General features: G+C 44.5%; 4 protein-coding genes across 7 annotated transcripts; 3 read left to right on the top strand and 1 right to left on the bottom strand.

The window, feature by feature from the left end:
- Positions 1–231: 231 nt before the first annotated feature.
- LOC139810627 (cytochrome b-c1 complex subunit 7) lies at positions 232–1,442 on the top strand. Its single transcript, XM_071774330.1, has 4 exons — positions 232–389; positions 504–554; positions 965–1,131; positions 1,237–1,442. Exons 1-4 carry the CDS (start codon positions 362–364, stop codon positions 1,312–1,314), a joined length of 324 nt encoding a protein of 107 aa, XP_071630431.1. The 5' UTR covers positions 232–361; the 3' UTR covers positions 1,315–1,442.
- A 1,108-nt stretch (positions 1,443–2,550) lies between these two features.
- On the top strand, positions 2,551–7,681 carry Napi-iii (Na[+]-dependent inorganic phosphate cotransporter type III). 2 transcript variants are annotated; one of them, XM_071774324.1, is made up of 6 exons: positions 2,551–3,040; positions 4,450–5,322; positions 5,569–5,775; positions 5,865–6,075; positions 6,247–6,902; positions 7,348–7,681. In XM_071774324.1, the coding sequence occupies exons 2-6, from the start codon at positions 5,119–5,121 to the stop codon at positions 7,576–7,578; spliced, it is 1,509 nt and encodes a 502-aa protein (XP_071630425.1). In that variant the 5' UTR covers positions 2,551–3,040; positions 4,450–5,118; the 3' UTR covers positions 7,579–7,681. The 2 variants fall into 2 exon arrangements, with proteins under 2 accessions (XP_071630425.1, XP_071630424.1); XM_071774323.1 differs by having other exon boundaries at positions 2,551–3,068.
- Positions 7,682–7,805: 124 nt separating this feature from the next.
- Positions 7,806–11,101, top strand: LOC139809484 (EF-hand domain-containing protein 1). The gene is made up of 5 exons (XM_071772394.1): positions 7,806–7,996; positions 8,169–8,305; positions 8,744–9,066; positions 9,443–9,894; positions 10,295–11,101. The coding sequence occupies exons 1-5, from the start codon at positions 7,949–7,951 to the stop codon at positions 11,099–11,101; spliced, it is 1,767 nt and encodes a 588-aa protein (XP_071628495.1). The 5' UTR covers positions 7,806–7,948.
- On the bottom strand, positions 11,102–16,074 carry Ythdf (YTH domain-containing family protein). 3 transcript variants are annotated; one of them, XM_071774320.1, is made up of 4 exons: positions 15,407–16,074; positions 14,807–15,165; positions 12,725–14,481; positions 11,102–12,621 (listed from the first exon to the last, which is right to left on the bottom strand). In XM_071774320.1, exons 2-4 carry the CDS (start codon positions 14,847–14,849, stop codon positions 12,577–12,579), a joined length of 1,845 nt encoding a protein of 614 aa, XP_071630421.1. In that variant the 5' UTR covers positions 14,850–15,165; positions 15,407–16,074; the 3' UTR covers positions 11,102–12,576. The 3 variants fall into 3 exon arrangements, with proteins under 3 accessions (XP_071630421.1, XP_071630419.1, XP_071630420.1); XM_071774318.1 differs by having other exon boundaries at positions 15,138–15,165; XM_071774319.1 differs by having other exon boundaries at positions 14,807–16,074.
- Between the last annotated feature and the right edge of the window lie 145 nt (positions 16,075–16,219).

Below are 16,219 nucleotides of genomic sequence, written 5' to 3'. Positions count from 1 at the left end.
CAATTTTCTTATGCTTACGCATTTATGCGTTGTGCAGAAGTGTGTGTCCGGGCCCTTATTTATACATCATATATCGCACGTTATTATCCTATAAATATCATTTTTCAGTTAACTTTATAATTATATAACGTAATCAATTCTATAATTGAAAAATGTGAAATACTATTTTTTGGATAGTGTTATATTTATTATTTTAATTATGCTATTTGCTCTTTTGAATTGTCAGGGCCGTATCTTCGAGGGTCGCGTGTCGTGGTGACAGTCGAACGCACGCCGCCATTTAATTTCGGTGCATTAATCTGCTCGCCGTGAAGTCCGTCGTATTTTCTCGCGATTTCCTCCGTAGAAAGCGTCACTAGAAATGAGCAGGCGAATGAATCAGTTGATCAGTAAATAGCCAATTTCATTCCCTTGTCTCTTTTAATAAAAATCTCGTTTTTGTTTCTTCACGCGATCGATCGCCAAGTGAAATGATTCTTACATAACGCATTTATTTGTTTCAGCCGTCGGCTTCAAGAAATGGTGCTACAATATCAGCAGATTTAATCAATACGGTAATGAAGAATGACATTTTTACGTTGATTTGTATCGCGCAAAAACTGAGTAAAATTCCCGACCTAACCTAACATCGTTGTGTTGATATATTGATTTCCTGGTGTAGAGGACTATTAGGACTATTGGAGACAAGCATTTGTTATGTTTGAAATAGTAGTGCCTATAGTTGTACTGTAACTGCCTTTTTTTACGTATCAATTTTGTATATTAGCTAAATTTGATGACAAGAACTTGATTAGTAGTAGTAGTGTTTTGATATCACTAGTGGATGCGTGCATTTTTACGAAGAAATTAACGCTAAGGAGTACGACAATTTGTTCACGGATTATACCGATTGTGCAGAAATTGTTTGGATACTGTACATCCAGAACTATAATTGTATTATAAGAAATTTAATTTTTCTACCCAGGTTTATGGAGAGATGATTTGCTCATCGAAGATGCGGATGTGACTGAAGCGCTGAGGCGCCTGCCTCAGGAACTCAAGGATCAACGCAACTTCCGCATAGTGAGAGCCATACAGTTGGACGCCAACAAGAGAATCCTACCCGAGGAGGAATGGACTAAGTATGAAGAGGTCAGTAAACATCAATTGTCATTGATATTGATCAATATGTAATCACTCTAGTAATAATATAATTGATCTATAATTTCCTCAGCTAACGAAAGAATGTTTTTGTAGGACGTACATTACCTTAAGCCATACGTCGATGAAGTTGTGAAAGAGCGCGAGGAGAGAGAAGCATGGGAGGCGTCGTAAAAGTGTAGCGCAATGATTAATATAGCAATATAACAAAGATTATCCGTTCTTTGATGCGGAGAAGAGCTGGTCTGTACATACATAAGATGAATAGATATTAAATAAATTATATTTGCTTTTGTTCGAAACAGCAATAAGTATGCAGCGACGTTCTGTACTCTGTTGCGTTTGCAACATCCGTCTAATTTCCCAAACGACCACTTCCTAATGATGAATAATATGAACTGCGAGTAAATAAATAATAAGCCGACTCGAATTGATAATGTGGAAAAATATCTCGCAGGAATAGCCACATGCTGCGTATTGATAGAATATAACATTATTGTTTAATTATTGTAATGCACATGTCCCTAAATAATTCCTAACTCATTACATGAAGGATATTGCTTGGGATATTGAATAGATTGCAGACAGACGCGAAAATAGTCGTCGTTGGAAAATGTACGGCATACATAATTGGAACGAAATTTATATATTTCCTCATCGATTGTTATCGCGTTCATCCGTCACTCATTAATATCTCCTATATAAGTGCACGTCATCAATTTATTTAGATGGTACGCGTGATAATTTAAACATTTTAAACGATAATCAAGCGGTAATAATAATAATGATAATAATGACGTTAATACGCTCCATCAAGGTCTACGAGTTGAGCGAGAAAAAAAAACACGAAAAACCGTAGAACAGCGTAGTGAATGCAATAAATTCATATGACACATAAAACGAGTATGTCTACAAAATTTACAATATTTGTAAATCGATAAGCATTTAAGTATTTATAGAAGAGCCAGTTTTCTTTAATTTCTAAATGGACATTCCAGAAAGAAGAGAAATTAAGAAAATGCAGTTCTATCGGTTATTATAATTTTTTGAATGCGAAAAATACTAAAAGTTTTGAAGTCGCATATACTTATAGGAATATTTTTGCGAGAAATTTTATTATAGCTAGATTTGAAAGGCTCAATGAGGGTGATTGAACATGTGTCCTCCTGTCCGCGAATTTTTAAAGAAAAATTGACCAAAGTCACACTTTCCGAAGTCCCATTCTTATTACATTGTATTTTCGGTTTTTTTTTTTTTTTTTTTTTTTTTAATTAAATGTGCTTTTGCATCGAGTTTCAAATTAATATCTTTTCGAGCTTTCTCCAACTCCGAAATCGATACCTCGACGCACCGCGAAACGATTAATGCACCTCGACTTGGCCCTCGCAGTGCCCATGCCCATGTGGACGTGGACGAGCGTCCTGCAAATCAGCGCAAATCCGCGAAGATGAGGAAGAGGGTGAACGAAAGAGGTCCAATGGGATTCGACCGGGCCGTACTCGCCGTACTCGTGGATCGTCCATTGATCGTCATTGGGTTGCATCATCCCCCTACATACGTGCGGCACGCGTTTCGCGGGCAAATTGACGGATCAATATCTCACCCCCACGCGGAGCTGAGCGCCGAGCGGCATCGCTCCGATCGAGGAGAAGCGTGGTGCGGCCGCCAAAAGTTTCAAGAACGCCGTTGTGACCTCATCGTCGTCCCGAGTCGTCTCGCGTGGCAGCTCCGAGTGCTGGCAGTGCTGCTGCCGGATCCCGCTGGCCCGCTGGTTCTCTTTGAACGCGAGTGTATTCCTCCCTCGAAACGCCGTGCGAGTATATCCATACCTGCCGGATGAGACCGCGTGACCACCGACGTCTCGCCAGCAACGTGCCGAAGCAGGACACGACGCGCGCTGGTCAGCACGAAAAATGATTCGGAGCGTGGTAATTCAGCCTCCTCGACATTATTAAGCCTCAACATTTAAGTCTCGAAGTCACGCCGAGCGCGGCCGCGACCCTCGGTCGTCGTGTCCTTTTCTCCGAAGGAAGCGGATTAGCGAATTCGAGCTTCGCGACCGGCGCGGCGGAACGTTCGAGAGATTATCGTCGCTCTGCACGCACCCGGCAATCGGCTCGACCGTCTCCGACGGGACGTCTGAGAGAAATCGAAGGCGAGAATTTAATTCTCGGCGACACAGCTACGGCATTCTTCCCGTTCGCACGCCGGTCGAAAATCGACTCCGGTCCGGATCCTGTCGGGCGAATTGTCGGGCTGTTTAACGGAGGCGACACGGAGGTTGAGATTTTCGCACGTTCGATGGAATTTCGTCGTCCCGGGGGATTTTTAGGGCAGCCACCCGGGATTGAGAAGAAACGAGAATTTTGCGCGTATTTCGGGGCTCGTGACAACGAGCGATGTCCAGTTTCGCTATATAGTTCGAAGATCGAATTGCGGTGGATGACTCAGGGGTCGCGTTGAAAGTTACCGGGGCGCCAGTTGGACGGCTTCGATCATTTTTCGTCTCGTCTCGCTGTCTCGTGGAATGCATACGGTCTCTCGGGGGTGAGAATTCTGAATAGCACCAAAAGGGAAAGTGACGTAAAATCGGGGGATAACGTGAGAACAGCTTCGTTAGAATCTCTTGGCGGCGGGAGGGAGAGGGGGGGAGAAATTGAAATGGTTGGAGTATAACGATCGAATAATGCTCGGGGGGTGCATGCAATGCTGCATTCAGCCGGCACCGCCAGCTCGTTCGTTCGTATCTCAATTTGGGAGGAAAAATGTCGCAACTCCGTATTGAAAGCCTGCTCGTCTAATAATTCAGTCATTATCGAATACTAAATTTCGAATTAATTAAATAATTCTGTAATTTTTGTTCTTTTTTTTTTTGTAATTTTTGTAAGATTTTTTTCCAATTTTATTCCAAGATAACGATATGCAAAATAATGATCTATTTTTGTATTTTGTATATTTGGTTTTTTTTTAATAGTTATCTATTAAAAGATACGGAATGTGCAATTTTTTAATATTTTACATGAGATACATTCTTGTTTGAAGTTTTGTCCCTGGGAAATTTGTCTTGTTCCTTTTCGGAAAGACTGATAAGAGAGAAAAATTAGCGATAAAAAAAGAAAAGGAACACATTTTTTTTTATTACCAAAAGTGTTAAATTTTGTGACTGTCAGATTTCAGATTTGAAATATATATTTTGAGTGGCAGTCACGAGAAACCTATGAGGATTGCAATGTTAATAGAAATTATATATTGTCTACGTTACGTCGTGCCAGATACAGTCGATGAGATATCGTTTTGTACGATTTGCAGATGCGGGGAATACAGCGTCCGGCGTGTTTCCACACGAGGAAAGCGCTGATAAAGGAGCATCAAGAGGACACGAAGATCGCCCGTCACAATCTCGATCCGAGGAACAACACGACGATCGTTGAAAGAATATAGTCAGCCACCAGTAACCTTCCTTGTTTCTCCGAGTATATTAGCTCGACACACAGTTGTGCATCGTTGACGTACGAATGTGCGATGAAATCACGATGTTAGATAAATCAGGTGCTGCGCCAAAACACTACCTCTGCTACATGTACAAAACTACCGAAGAATTGATCGTATTAGGGCTACAATGAAAAGATATAGATACATTATTATATTATAAAAGAATTATATATATTATATATACATTCATCCAAGTATATATAGAAAGGATATATTCTGATGGATAAGCGTTTACACACAGTATTGATATAACGTTCTGTATCAGAAAAGACTCTTCCTTGCCACGAGGTCCTTAGAAGTCGATTGACATTATTTGTTATGGAAGCGTTTAGAAAAAAGAGAGAAGATGATAACTTTTATGCCTATCAATTTTCTGACGGATGCACACGTGTAGTAGGAGGATAATCGCATAGAAGCAACATACACGCAACAAACACATTGCATCGAAAGCTCAAGCAGAATAGATTTAAGTTAGAAACGAGAACAATGAGTATACCGTACGATGAGAGCTTGATCTGGATAGTAGTGGTCGGCTTTATAGTGGCGTTCGTCCTAGCGTTCGGCATCGGCGCCAACGATGTCGCCAATAGTTTCGGGACGAGCGTCGGCGCCGGGGTGCTCACGATATTCCAAGCCTGTGCCCTGGCGACCGTCTTCGAGATCGCCGGTGCCGTTCTGATAGGATACAAGGCAGGTATCGAGACGACGCCCGTTGTCAAACTTCCCTATTCGTTTCATAAATGAATAAAAAATATTATTATAAACCGAAGGAACAATGTATATATATAGTTTATATTTCTCAAAACTTGCTTTAATCTCGCTTGCTTTATTTCTGAAAGCAAGATTCGCACACAGATTTTATAGAGCGACCGATAGTAATAAGTTGGACCTCTGCGAAATTGTTCTCACACTTGGCGATTTATCCCTCCGCTGCAGGTCTCCGACACAATGCGAAAGGGTATACTGGACGTCTCGTTGTACGAGGGCCACGAGAAGGAGTTGATGATAGGGGCGTTATCCAGTCTAGCTGGGTCCGGTATCTGGCTACTGGTGGCTACCGCGTTACGACTTCCAATTTCCGGTACGCATTCCATTGTTGGTGCTACAGTTGGATTTTCGCTCGTGTGCCGGGGTACCGCCGGGGTTAGTAGCACCACGACGCGTTGCGATTGCGTTACGTAGCATAGTCCATGAATGTAGTAATCTAACTTAAAGCCGTATTGATGTCGCAGGTAAAATGGATAGCTCTCGGTAACATAGCGGCGTCCTGGTTTGCCAGCCCTATACTCAGCGGGATTGTATCTGCCAGTATCTTTTGGGTTCTGAGAAAATCCGTGCTCCAGTCTAACAAGCCATTTGAACAAGGTCTCTATATTCTCCCCATAGCATACGGTCTGACCGTTGCTATCAATATTATGTCAATTGCGCTTGATGGACCTAAACGTAAGTATTTTTGAAAAATAAAGTATGTCATTTTATCCCAAAATTTGAAATTATATATTTTCAAGAGAGCGAAAAGAAAAATATATTGCGGGGAATGATATACTTCATGCAATACTCCTCATCATCTTGAATTTTTCTTCTTATTCAAAATGTGTTTTTTTAATATGTCAGTATTAAAGATGGACAAGTTGCCGTGGTGGAGTAGCTTGATAATCGCGCTGCTGGCGGGCAAATTCACTGCGTTGTACGTATACGTGTTCGTGGTGCCACGACAGAGGGCGAGAATACTATTATCATCGAACGGCAGCGACGAGAAAGCAGCGGCAACGACGGCGGCGCACTTTGGTTCCTGCCAAGAGAATAACGAGACAACGGCGTTGTCGGTGATCTCGGAGGCTCCCTGCGACACCAGCAATGGTAACGCGAAGGCCGATCTGGCGCCGAAGTTGCGCGGTAACACCAGCGAGAGCCCGTTGCTGATGGTCGCTCAGGCGGACGCAGAGAACGCGCAGATGGACGGGATAGTAGACGACGATGAGCAGCCGGAAGTATCGAGGCTGTTCGCCTTTCTGCAAGTGCTCACCGCGACGTTCGGCAGCTTCGCGCACGGCGGCAACGACGTCAGTAACGCGATCGGGCCGCTGATCGCGCTCTGGGCGGTATACGCGGAGGGTTCGGCCCGGCAGGAGGCCGAAACACCCATACTCATACTGCTGTACGGCGGCCTAGGTATCTCCACGGGATTGTGGGTGTGGGGACGCAGGGTTATACGGACCTTGGGCCAGGATCTGGCCCGCATCACTCCCACGACCGGATTCACCATAGAGGTAAATGCGCGGCCCTTAGAGAACTGATTATTTTCGGGGAATTCTGCGTAAAGGAGTTTATCTTTTCGGTCTCCGATTTTTATCGCGTAGAAAAATATTATATCGTATGTCTGAGTACACAAGAATAAATTTATGACACGATTTTCATGACTAATAAGAATTGATGTCCATTACACGCATCTCATAAAATTTTTTAATTTTTTTTTCTTTTCTCAAAGTATAAGTTGCGATCTCTGATTTGCTGTCCAATGCAATGAACATTGTAGACCTAAAGGAATTAATATAATATTCCATTCTTCTCTATCTCTTTCTCCTCTACATATATTCAGAGACAATATGACAAGTCATTTCCTGTTTGATTTTATAGACATTGAGCCTTTCTCTCCACTCACTGAATTATGTATTACTTATCTCGTTGAAACCGACATGAAACTTTCGATTGCAGGTGGGTGCCGCGGTGACGGTCCTGTTAGCAAGTAAAATTGGTCTACCCATCTCAACAACGCACTGTAAAGTGGGATCGGTAGTGTGTGTAGGATGGGCCTCGCGTGGCGGCGAGGGGGTGTCGTGGAAGCTGTTTCGCAATATCGCGTTCGCGTGGCTGATCACCGTGCCGATGGCCGGCTGCCTGTCCGCCGGCTGCATGGCCATTTTCCGCGAGATAATTACTTTGTGATCCTTCGCAGTTGCGAACAATCGAGGCGCTTTAGACGCAAAAAACCATCCAAATACTGCTGTTGTCAATAAGTTCTGAACAAATAAATGGTCGAACAAAGGAATTTTCATTCGCTTCGTGGCGCTTTCTCTCAATTTCCTCTCTTCGCAATCCAGAATAGATCCACACCATCCTTTTTGCGGAGGATACCGGTTATATGGGGTATGGGGGTTAATTAGTTAAATCGATAGGCAGTCGCGTTGTTATAGAAATGTGTTTAATCTTAAAGTCAACGAGCGAGCGCAGCGAGTTGTAAATCGATCGACAGCGAACATGTCGGCGTTCGGCCGAAGAGTCGTTCCTAGTCTCGACACGACATTTTATCGTCGGTATGGCAAATTTACCCCTTTTACCGGGATACACCTTTCGAGACATTAGCGTAAGTGCCCGAATATAATTGCAATTAAGCTTTCTCTTCATTTCCACGGTATCAAGAGAATAATAATTGGGAGAATTGCGTGGGCTATTGATTTCGAGGGGTGTAGTTTTTCAAATTGGTGCTTTGATAACTAATGACGACGTATTGAACAAATCGCATCGTTTCGTACAAGGTCAAGGATTACAAATTGCCGCACAAACTTGATGTTTTAAATGGCTTTCCTGTGGTACGCGATACCAATTACGGCATCGGAAGAAGATTAACGGACGCAGCATCCGTTCGATATGCCGAAGGTCTAGATCCCGTGGAGTAAGTAACGGCGGATCTCCCTATTCGAAAACTCCGTCGCATTGATATTAATTATATTATTCTATAAAACAATAATGTATCTACAGAACTAATTAAAATAATTATTGGAATTATTGAAAGTAATTAGAATAATTGTTTTACGATTTTGAATTTAATCCATTGAATCGCCATAAAATCACATTTTCCAATTTATTAGGATAATTAAAATGGTTCATATTAATGAACGTAAAATGACTTTTGCTTTTGTCTCGATACGTTCGGATAAACTTTGAAAATTAAAACAGGTAAACAATACTTGATTATCAATATTATATCATCATTTTATAGACAATAGCAAGTGTGTTAATTAAATATTATATAGTGTATGTATTTATATTGTTATTTAATCGCGATTAAAATAATTATTTGGCTTTATTTAATTTTTATTATTATTAACAGATATGATATATCATCGGCTTATGGCCGGGTGCCTTGCTACGTGTATCGGCAATTCGTGCCACATTACGCGGTGTTCGCGCAAAAGTGCCTCCGCTTCAAGGCCTTCTTTCGCCAAGGAGTCTTCAATTCCCCAGAGGAGCATTATCGCGTTCGTCATGTAGACATCATCTATTACCTGGAAGACGACACGCTCTGCGTGATAGAGCCTGTGGTAAAGAACGCTGGTTTCCGGCAGGGCAAGCTGGTGAGACGCGGCAGAATCCCGAAAAATGTCAAGAGAGACCTGTTCATCTGGAAAGATTTCAATGTCGGGATTGATGTTTGTATGTTGACGTATTTCTTTCGCCTTTTTCCTTCTGTCTATATTTCTTAGCATTCTCTTTATCTGTACAGAATTCCTCGGTATATTGTAGAACAAATTAAATCATATGTATTTTTCACAAATAATTATTTAATAATAAGTTCTTTGACCAAGAAATTAAAAAACTCTTGAGACACTTTGTGTGTGTGTGTACACATGTGCACACAAAATTAAAATATCACTATTAAAATATCAAACGCTATTAAATCCTGACTGTTAAAATATAAATATACATACATGTATGTATAAATTTATATTTCAATAATTAGGATTTTTGCTCGGGCGACAACCTTGGACATACAATCGATCCTTAATAGAATCGAGTACATTTCTTCTAGGCATTTATGGCGTGGTTTATCACATCGTCGACTGTGATCCGTTCACCAGAGAGTTCCTGACGAGTCAAGGCATCGATGTCGGTGAAAAGGAGAGTCTTCCCGCGGATCCTTACACGGAGCAGCGCGACGCCAAGTGCAGAACACCGACGGGGATCACGCGGGCGTTGGGCGATGATCCTCGGCGACGCTTCCTGGAATACGACGGTATGGTGCTGTCGTTCGATGCCACGTGGAACGACGATCACTATCGAGTGATGTATTTCCTGACGGATGATACCGTGGCAATCCGGGAGATTCACGAGCCCAACGACGGCAAGGATCCCGTGGCGATGCTGCTGAGGCGAATGCGCGTACCCAAGAACTGGCAGAGTCTACCGTCTTGGCACCCGAGTATCTACATGGAATACGGGGATCCCGAAATCGTGGAGTACTGCACGCCGCAAGATTTTAGAGTAAGACTAATTTGCCTGAGTAAGACCTATTTTCAGCCTCGTGCTATTTTGTTGTAATAGTACATTATAATTAAATAGGTCTAAGTATTAATAATGGATAATTTATACATCCCTATTCACGCTATTTGATTACAGAATGTAATTTTAAAATTGTTGCCTAAAAGGAGAACCGAGCAAAGCTCAAGGACCAAGAAGCGAGTTTCTTTTATATGTTTCAAGATAATACCGAATTAAAAAAAAACCTGTAAATTGATGATATTAAAGAATTTTAATAACATTTTTTATTTTACTGGAGCGCAGTAAAAATAAATTCAGTAAAACTTATGTTCATATGCAAATATAAATATTAAATAAAGTAAATAAAAGCGAATTCAAAATCATGTTATTACTTCGTCTTCAGGTAGGCGAAACGATCCTCCTATTCGGACGACGCTTTCTGTTGCACGATTGCGATGCTTTCACGCGCAAATATTACTCCGACATGTTGGGTACACCGCAACCAGACGCGATTCCGGTTCCCGCGAGAGTGGAAAGGCAAGCGCCGGCGAAGTACGAGATACCACCGCACATAAAGTTTGGCAGTCCCGAGGACACGTACGCCAGCTGTTTGTCGTTCATACCGAAGCCACCCAAGAAGAATGTTATTCGTCAACTGGCAAACTTCCCGAAGAAGCTGCGCTACTCTGCGCGAATGGATGCGGTGCACCCAGAGGATGAGGGTCGCGACTTCGTGATGGAGTACAGCCTGAGCGACGGCACCATTCAAATCAACGAGACCGAGAAGCGTAATTCTGGTCGACGCGAGGGTTGTTTCCTATCCTCCAGGCTGATTCCGAAGCCGTGTACGGGAAAGGACAATCCGGAGTACTATACGCCGCAGGATCTTTTCATTGGCGCGCGCATTAACGTGTACAATCATCGCTTCGTCATTACCGGCGCTGATCTGTTCGTGTATCGCTATGTTGAGGCGAACAGCGATAAATTCTGCCAGGAAGTCCGGGAGAACCTGCGCGATTATTTTCTTCAGCAGGGTATGCTGCAGGATGACGTGGACATTGAAGCTAAAAAGATACAAGAAAGGGAAAATGAACAGAAGCTTCTTGCGGATAATATAATCGCGCAAAACGTGGAGGATGATGTTAATGCGAGCAAATGCATGGACAAAGAATTCGACATGATTGGTCATAAAGAATTGATAACGGCTTAATTAATCAATTAACGCATGAATGGATTTATCGGTGTTTTCAATACCGATCCCTTAATCGATTCAAACCTATGAGGTTTGCTAATAAATTTTACAAGCAATTTTTCTTGTCCTTTATAAAAATAGCACTACCTTATACAGAGTAATCCTGAATAATATTGACAAAAAATTGTTTCTTTGAAACAGATTTAGATTTCTTTTTAATCAAAAGCAGAACGTTGAATTATCAATAGTTTTTGAGTTGAGTGCCATAGAAAATTTAATATTTATTCTTTATTTTTAATTTTACATGATTTTTTATAAAATTTAAAAACTGAATTTTTTAATTTTCAAATAAGAGCATCTACTTATACTTAACGCTAAAGAAAAATCTGTCCCCATAAATCAAGGAACACGAATTTGTTTATATTATTCAGTATTACTCACGATATAACGTTGCCATCGTTGCAAAGAATGTAATCATCTAATGAAAAAACAGAGATGCGTTTAACAATAAGAATCATATCTCGTGAAACGTCATCAAATGGTACAATAATAATGATCGTCGTCATTACAGTACATGTGTACATTACAGTAGATTAATTGTAATATTATTTCACTTTTCGCGTTATATTATCCTCAACTCATTTCTCTGTAGTCCATGAATAATATAATAATAGATGATATATTCGCAATACAGATATAGAATACGCGCTAAAATAAACGCCAATAATTTTCTGTATAATTCATTTTGTGAAGCATGATGGTTATAAATACAACTGAAAACGTTGTAACAAGCCCCTGCACCTTATTAACAATTAAGGGGAAATTCGACCCTTCTGTCGAGCTGCAGGCACCAGATTGAATGTTCATTGGTATTTAAAACGATATATAACCAATCCAAATGACACTTGTTTATAATATAATGTTCTTGTATAGATTTTTTCATTTTCAACAAAAGTTTAAGCATTTTACAAGGATTAGTCCACATATTACAGTTTTTATTTATTTTTTTTCTTCTATACCGCGTTTTCTTTCTTTCCCTCTTTCCCCCCCCCCTCTTCCTCTCTCTTCCTGTCTTCTGTCCTGTTTTATGATTTGTACGTTTAAGAAACACCTTTCGATGAATAGCACGCAACACCACACTATATACTTTATAATCGTCAGCGAGTTTAATCAAATATCCTTCGAAATTGTTGTATTATCCTTCTCCGTTTCCTCTCTTCTTTTTCCTTTTCCTCATAAGTTGTGGTTATATATTATTTTACGATGATGCCGACGCGATGCTAGTGTAATCTGATTATCGGATTAATCATTTCAACGAAAGAACAACGCGGCCGAGGTCAACAACGAATGTTCGATTCACAGGAAAACAGAAGAAGCCCATCGTGGATCCAGGAAAGCAAAGGTAAGTGGTAGGACGTGATTATTAGTCGTAGCGTGCTTCCTTTACATCGATTACTCTCGTTAACGGCATTACGTCTCCGCAATATCAGGCGCTACTGGCGCGATCCTCCTCTACCACCACGACCACCACCGCGCTCCTGCAAGAGAATAAGATGATTTCATTAGATGACCGTGAGCGAACATTCTCGTTTGGGGATAATTTCGTTGTCGTAGTACAGATCAAACTCAACGGATATCTACCTTGCGCTGATGCAGATGAGGCTGGTGACCGTGCTGATGGTGATCTCTGGACATATCGGAGGCATGTCCCCTGTTCCTGTGATTGGAGGAAGAATGGTGATGCTGTATGACAGTGGGTGGAGCCTTGCGCTGATCCTCCTCAGCCTGCCGGCGCTCGTAATGCCCGAAGTCGTCGAAGATGCTCGTGGAGTGGCGATAGGTATGCAGGATACGCAGTACCGTGATACCTTTCGCGTGCGGGACCTCTTGTGCGTCTCGCGAGTTGGTTACCGGCTTGTTCTCATTGTTCTCGAGCTTAATGTGTCGCAGCTGCACATTAGGAACATCCTTCACGTATATCCAACGGACGCGAAACTGACCCTTCCACTTGTCCTGGGACCAGACACTACTGTTGGACTGATAGTCAACAGGGGAGACCATCTGCGCCATGCCGCAGAAATGACCGGATCCGTTTACGGAGAAAAACAGATAAAGGGGCGCACCTTCGCGACTCGCTTCCCGGTAAGCTTGATCCAGCCGCTTATTACCGTGCTCCGTGCTGCACCAAATTTCATACTTGATGGACCGGTGAATGTCATCCTCCGAGTAGGATTTAATCACGAAAAACCTCGCGCCAGGTGCGGTCTGATCAAAATCTACAGGATTGTAGTCGTTCTTCACTTTTAGTTCGTCGAGGACCGGATGCGATGGATTGCCCTGGGCAAGTTGTTGCTGTTGCTGCTGCTGCTGCTGTTGATGTTGTTGCTGTACGTGCTGATGTTGTTGCTGATGGTGCTGCTGATGCGACTGTTGATGCTGCTGCGACTGCGGCGGCATATGAATTTGCGTTTGCGACTGTGGTTGTGGGATCGGTGGCGTCGCCGTCACCGACGGCTGTCTGTTCCAGCACGGCTGTGGGGGTTGTTGCGGTCGTTGCTGCCTCTGAACGGGCGGCGGCGGTGGTGGAATCGGCGGTTGTACCTGTGGTGGCGGGGGCGCCGTAGGCGGCGGCGGTGCGGAAGACTTACCCTCGCCCCACGTCCCGATGTCCATGTTGTGCTTGCCCGGCACGATAGGCGGTGGCGGCATGCCCGCCTTCTTCTTCATTCCCTGCGAGGACGAGAGCGGCGGCACCGGTTTCGCCGGTTGGCTCGCCACACTCGCCCACGTTATCTTTCTCGGTTCCTTCGGCTCGGGCTTGATCTGCTGCGCCGTAGCCTGCTGTGGATGCTGCTGATCCTGCCGTGGTAGCTCACCACCGCCGCTGCCGCCGATCGACAGACCTTGCACGCCCTGGTCAATGGTCTTGATCTCGCCGGTGCCGCTCGCCGCCGGATTAACATAGCTCTCGTTGCCGCGCGGTGGCTGATAGTAGTCCTCATACTTGGTTCTCCTTGGGGTGCCCCATGTATTGAAGTCACCGTTGTTATGAAAGTAGTTGAATGGCGGCTGACCGAACGCGCTGAAACCACCACCGGCTGCCGACGCCGAGAACATGCCATCCATGCCATAGGCATCGTGGCCTATTTGACCGCCGTAACCGGACAGAAAGGCGACCGGATCGGTGCCGTTCGACCAGGTGCCGTCGCCAGCGCCGAAGGTCTGATAAGGGAACGAGGTACCGGCGTAGTACGGGCTGTACGGATCGCCGGTGCCGATCGGATAACTCGAGTGATGCTGAGCATTGTTGCCACCCCGCCACGAGTCGAAACCAGTGTCCTCGCCAGCGGCATGCTCTGTTTGCTGTTGCTGCTGGTGTTCCTTAGGACCATTGCTCACTGTCCGAAACAGAACTGCGTTTACTCAGTGCTCAAAGGTATACGTAGCGATTAGGCACACGTGAGAAAACAGCAGCCAAAGATATTGCTCGTCCCTCACAAAGATATTGTTAATATTATTTCATGTTTCCCGAAGTAAATATAAACTCGCATTGCAGATACTAGAACAGCACGATTAAGATAATTTACACAACTTTTTATTGTTACCTTACATTGGAGTTACATCATTCAGATAGTAAATTAACAAGAGACAAGTTTCTAACTCGATAATTACAGTTATGCAAGTTGAAAGGTTTGAAATTAAATCTAATGATAAATCAATCACCATCGTATTCTACAGAGATATTCAGATTACCGATACAGTGCATTTAAATCTCTGAATTTCATTCTGAAGAACGTTCTGCCAGCTTCAATTTCTTCATTACCCAGGCAACAAGACTTATTCTTCGGCTCTATCAGTACTTCAATGTATACACAACTATATTTCTCCGAGCGTCCGAACGTTTAACGTAGCATTATCCTCCAATAAAAGAGTACGCTCTTCGCTGCTCTCATTCAACGCGCGCTCCTTCTACGAGGGATCTTAAGATGTCCGAGTGACAGCGAGGAGGAAGGCAGGGGAAGTCGTCGGCGCCAGTTGCTGGCGGGGTACTCACCTTGGTTGCCGGTTTGTCCTTTCATCCGCTGCATGCCGTCGCATGAAAAAACATACAAAATTTAGAGAAGTGCCAACCCTCGGCAGCGTGACTGTGGCAGGGGGGCAGGCAGGTACGAGAAGAGGGAGGGGGAGGGGAGGTGGTAATGTGTCAGTTGTCTGCCGCGGTAGCGGCAACAATAACGGCGTGGCGCGGCACGGCACGGCGCGGCGCGGCGCAGCGCGGCACGGCGCGGCGCGGCGCGTAGCGCGTCAACACAACACACTGACCTGGTTTGAGACAGCGCCTGCCAATCCGCTTGACATAACCTGCGACTCGCGCGGCTGCCTCGCGTGTCGTCGTCGTCGACGTCGGCGGCGGGCGTCGAACGACGGCGGCGGCGGCGGCGGCGGTGGCAACCGTATCGGAGGGGACGAGGTAGGTTCTTAGGATAGAGTAGGCGGTCGAAGTCGAGAAGGGTTGCACCGGCTGGGATCGCGAGGCTCGTTTACATCCAGCGATCGTCCGTCCGTCTCTTTCACTCTCGTTCACTGTCGCTCGCTCGCCGACGTTGTTTCCTCGCGGTAGGCTCGGTTATTCACACACACCTCCGGGTCGTCGTCGTCGTCGTCGTCGCGCACGGCGTCCGCGATTCCGCGGTTCTCTACCACGGTTCCCGCTGTTCCTCCACGCGCGCGCGCGCGCGTTCGCCCGATGTAGCCGTGGCCGTCGAGCGCGAACCGAGCGCGAGCAGACCGAGCCTGACCGCGCACCAAATGTCCCCGGCCCGCTCGGGAGGTCTCCGACAGAACAGTTTTCCGCTGCGTATTCCACTTGTGAGCACCGACGAGCCACCGCGAACGACGACCGAACCGAAGTCACCGAACGGATTCCTCGGCTTCGACGGCTTCGAGCAACAACTACGTGACGTGCACTGACCTCCCGTTTCCACTCGCGCTCGCAGGCATGTCGATCCGCGATTTCAGGCAAATTTCCCTAGGTTTTCCCCAGCCGACGACGACTCCGCGACTCCGAAGAGAATTCGTGAATTCGTAAAACGTTTTTTTAAAGAATCTCTGTATGAAATTGTTTGTATTTCGTAT

This window comes from Temnothorax longispinosus, chromosome 3, assembly GCF_030848805.1.
Source record: "Temnothorax longispinosus isolate EJ_2023e chromosome 3, Tlon_JGU_v1, whole genome shotgun sequence".
Classification (NCBI taxonomy): Eukaryota; Metazoa; Arthropoda; class Insecta; order Hymenoptera; family Formicidae; genus Temnothorax; species Temnothorax longispinosus.
Note: the sequence above shows the minus strand (reverse complement) of the source record. Positions and strands in the feature narration are given on the sequence as shown.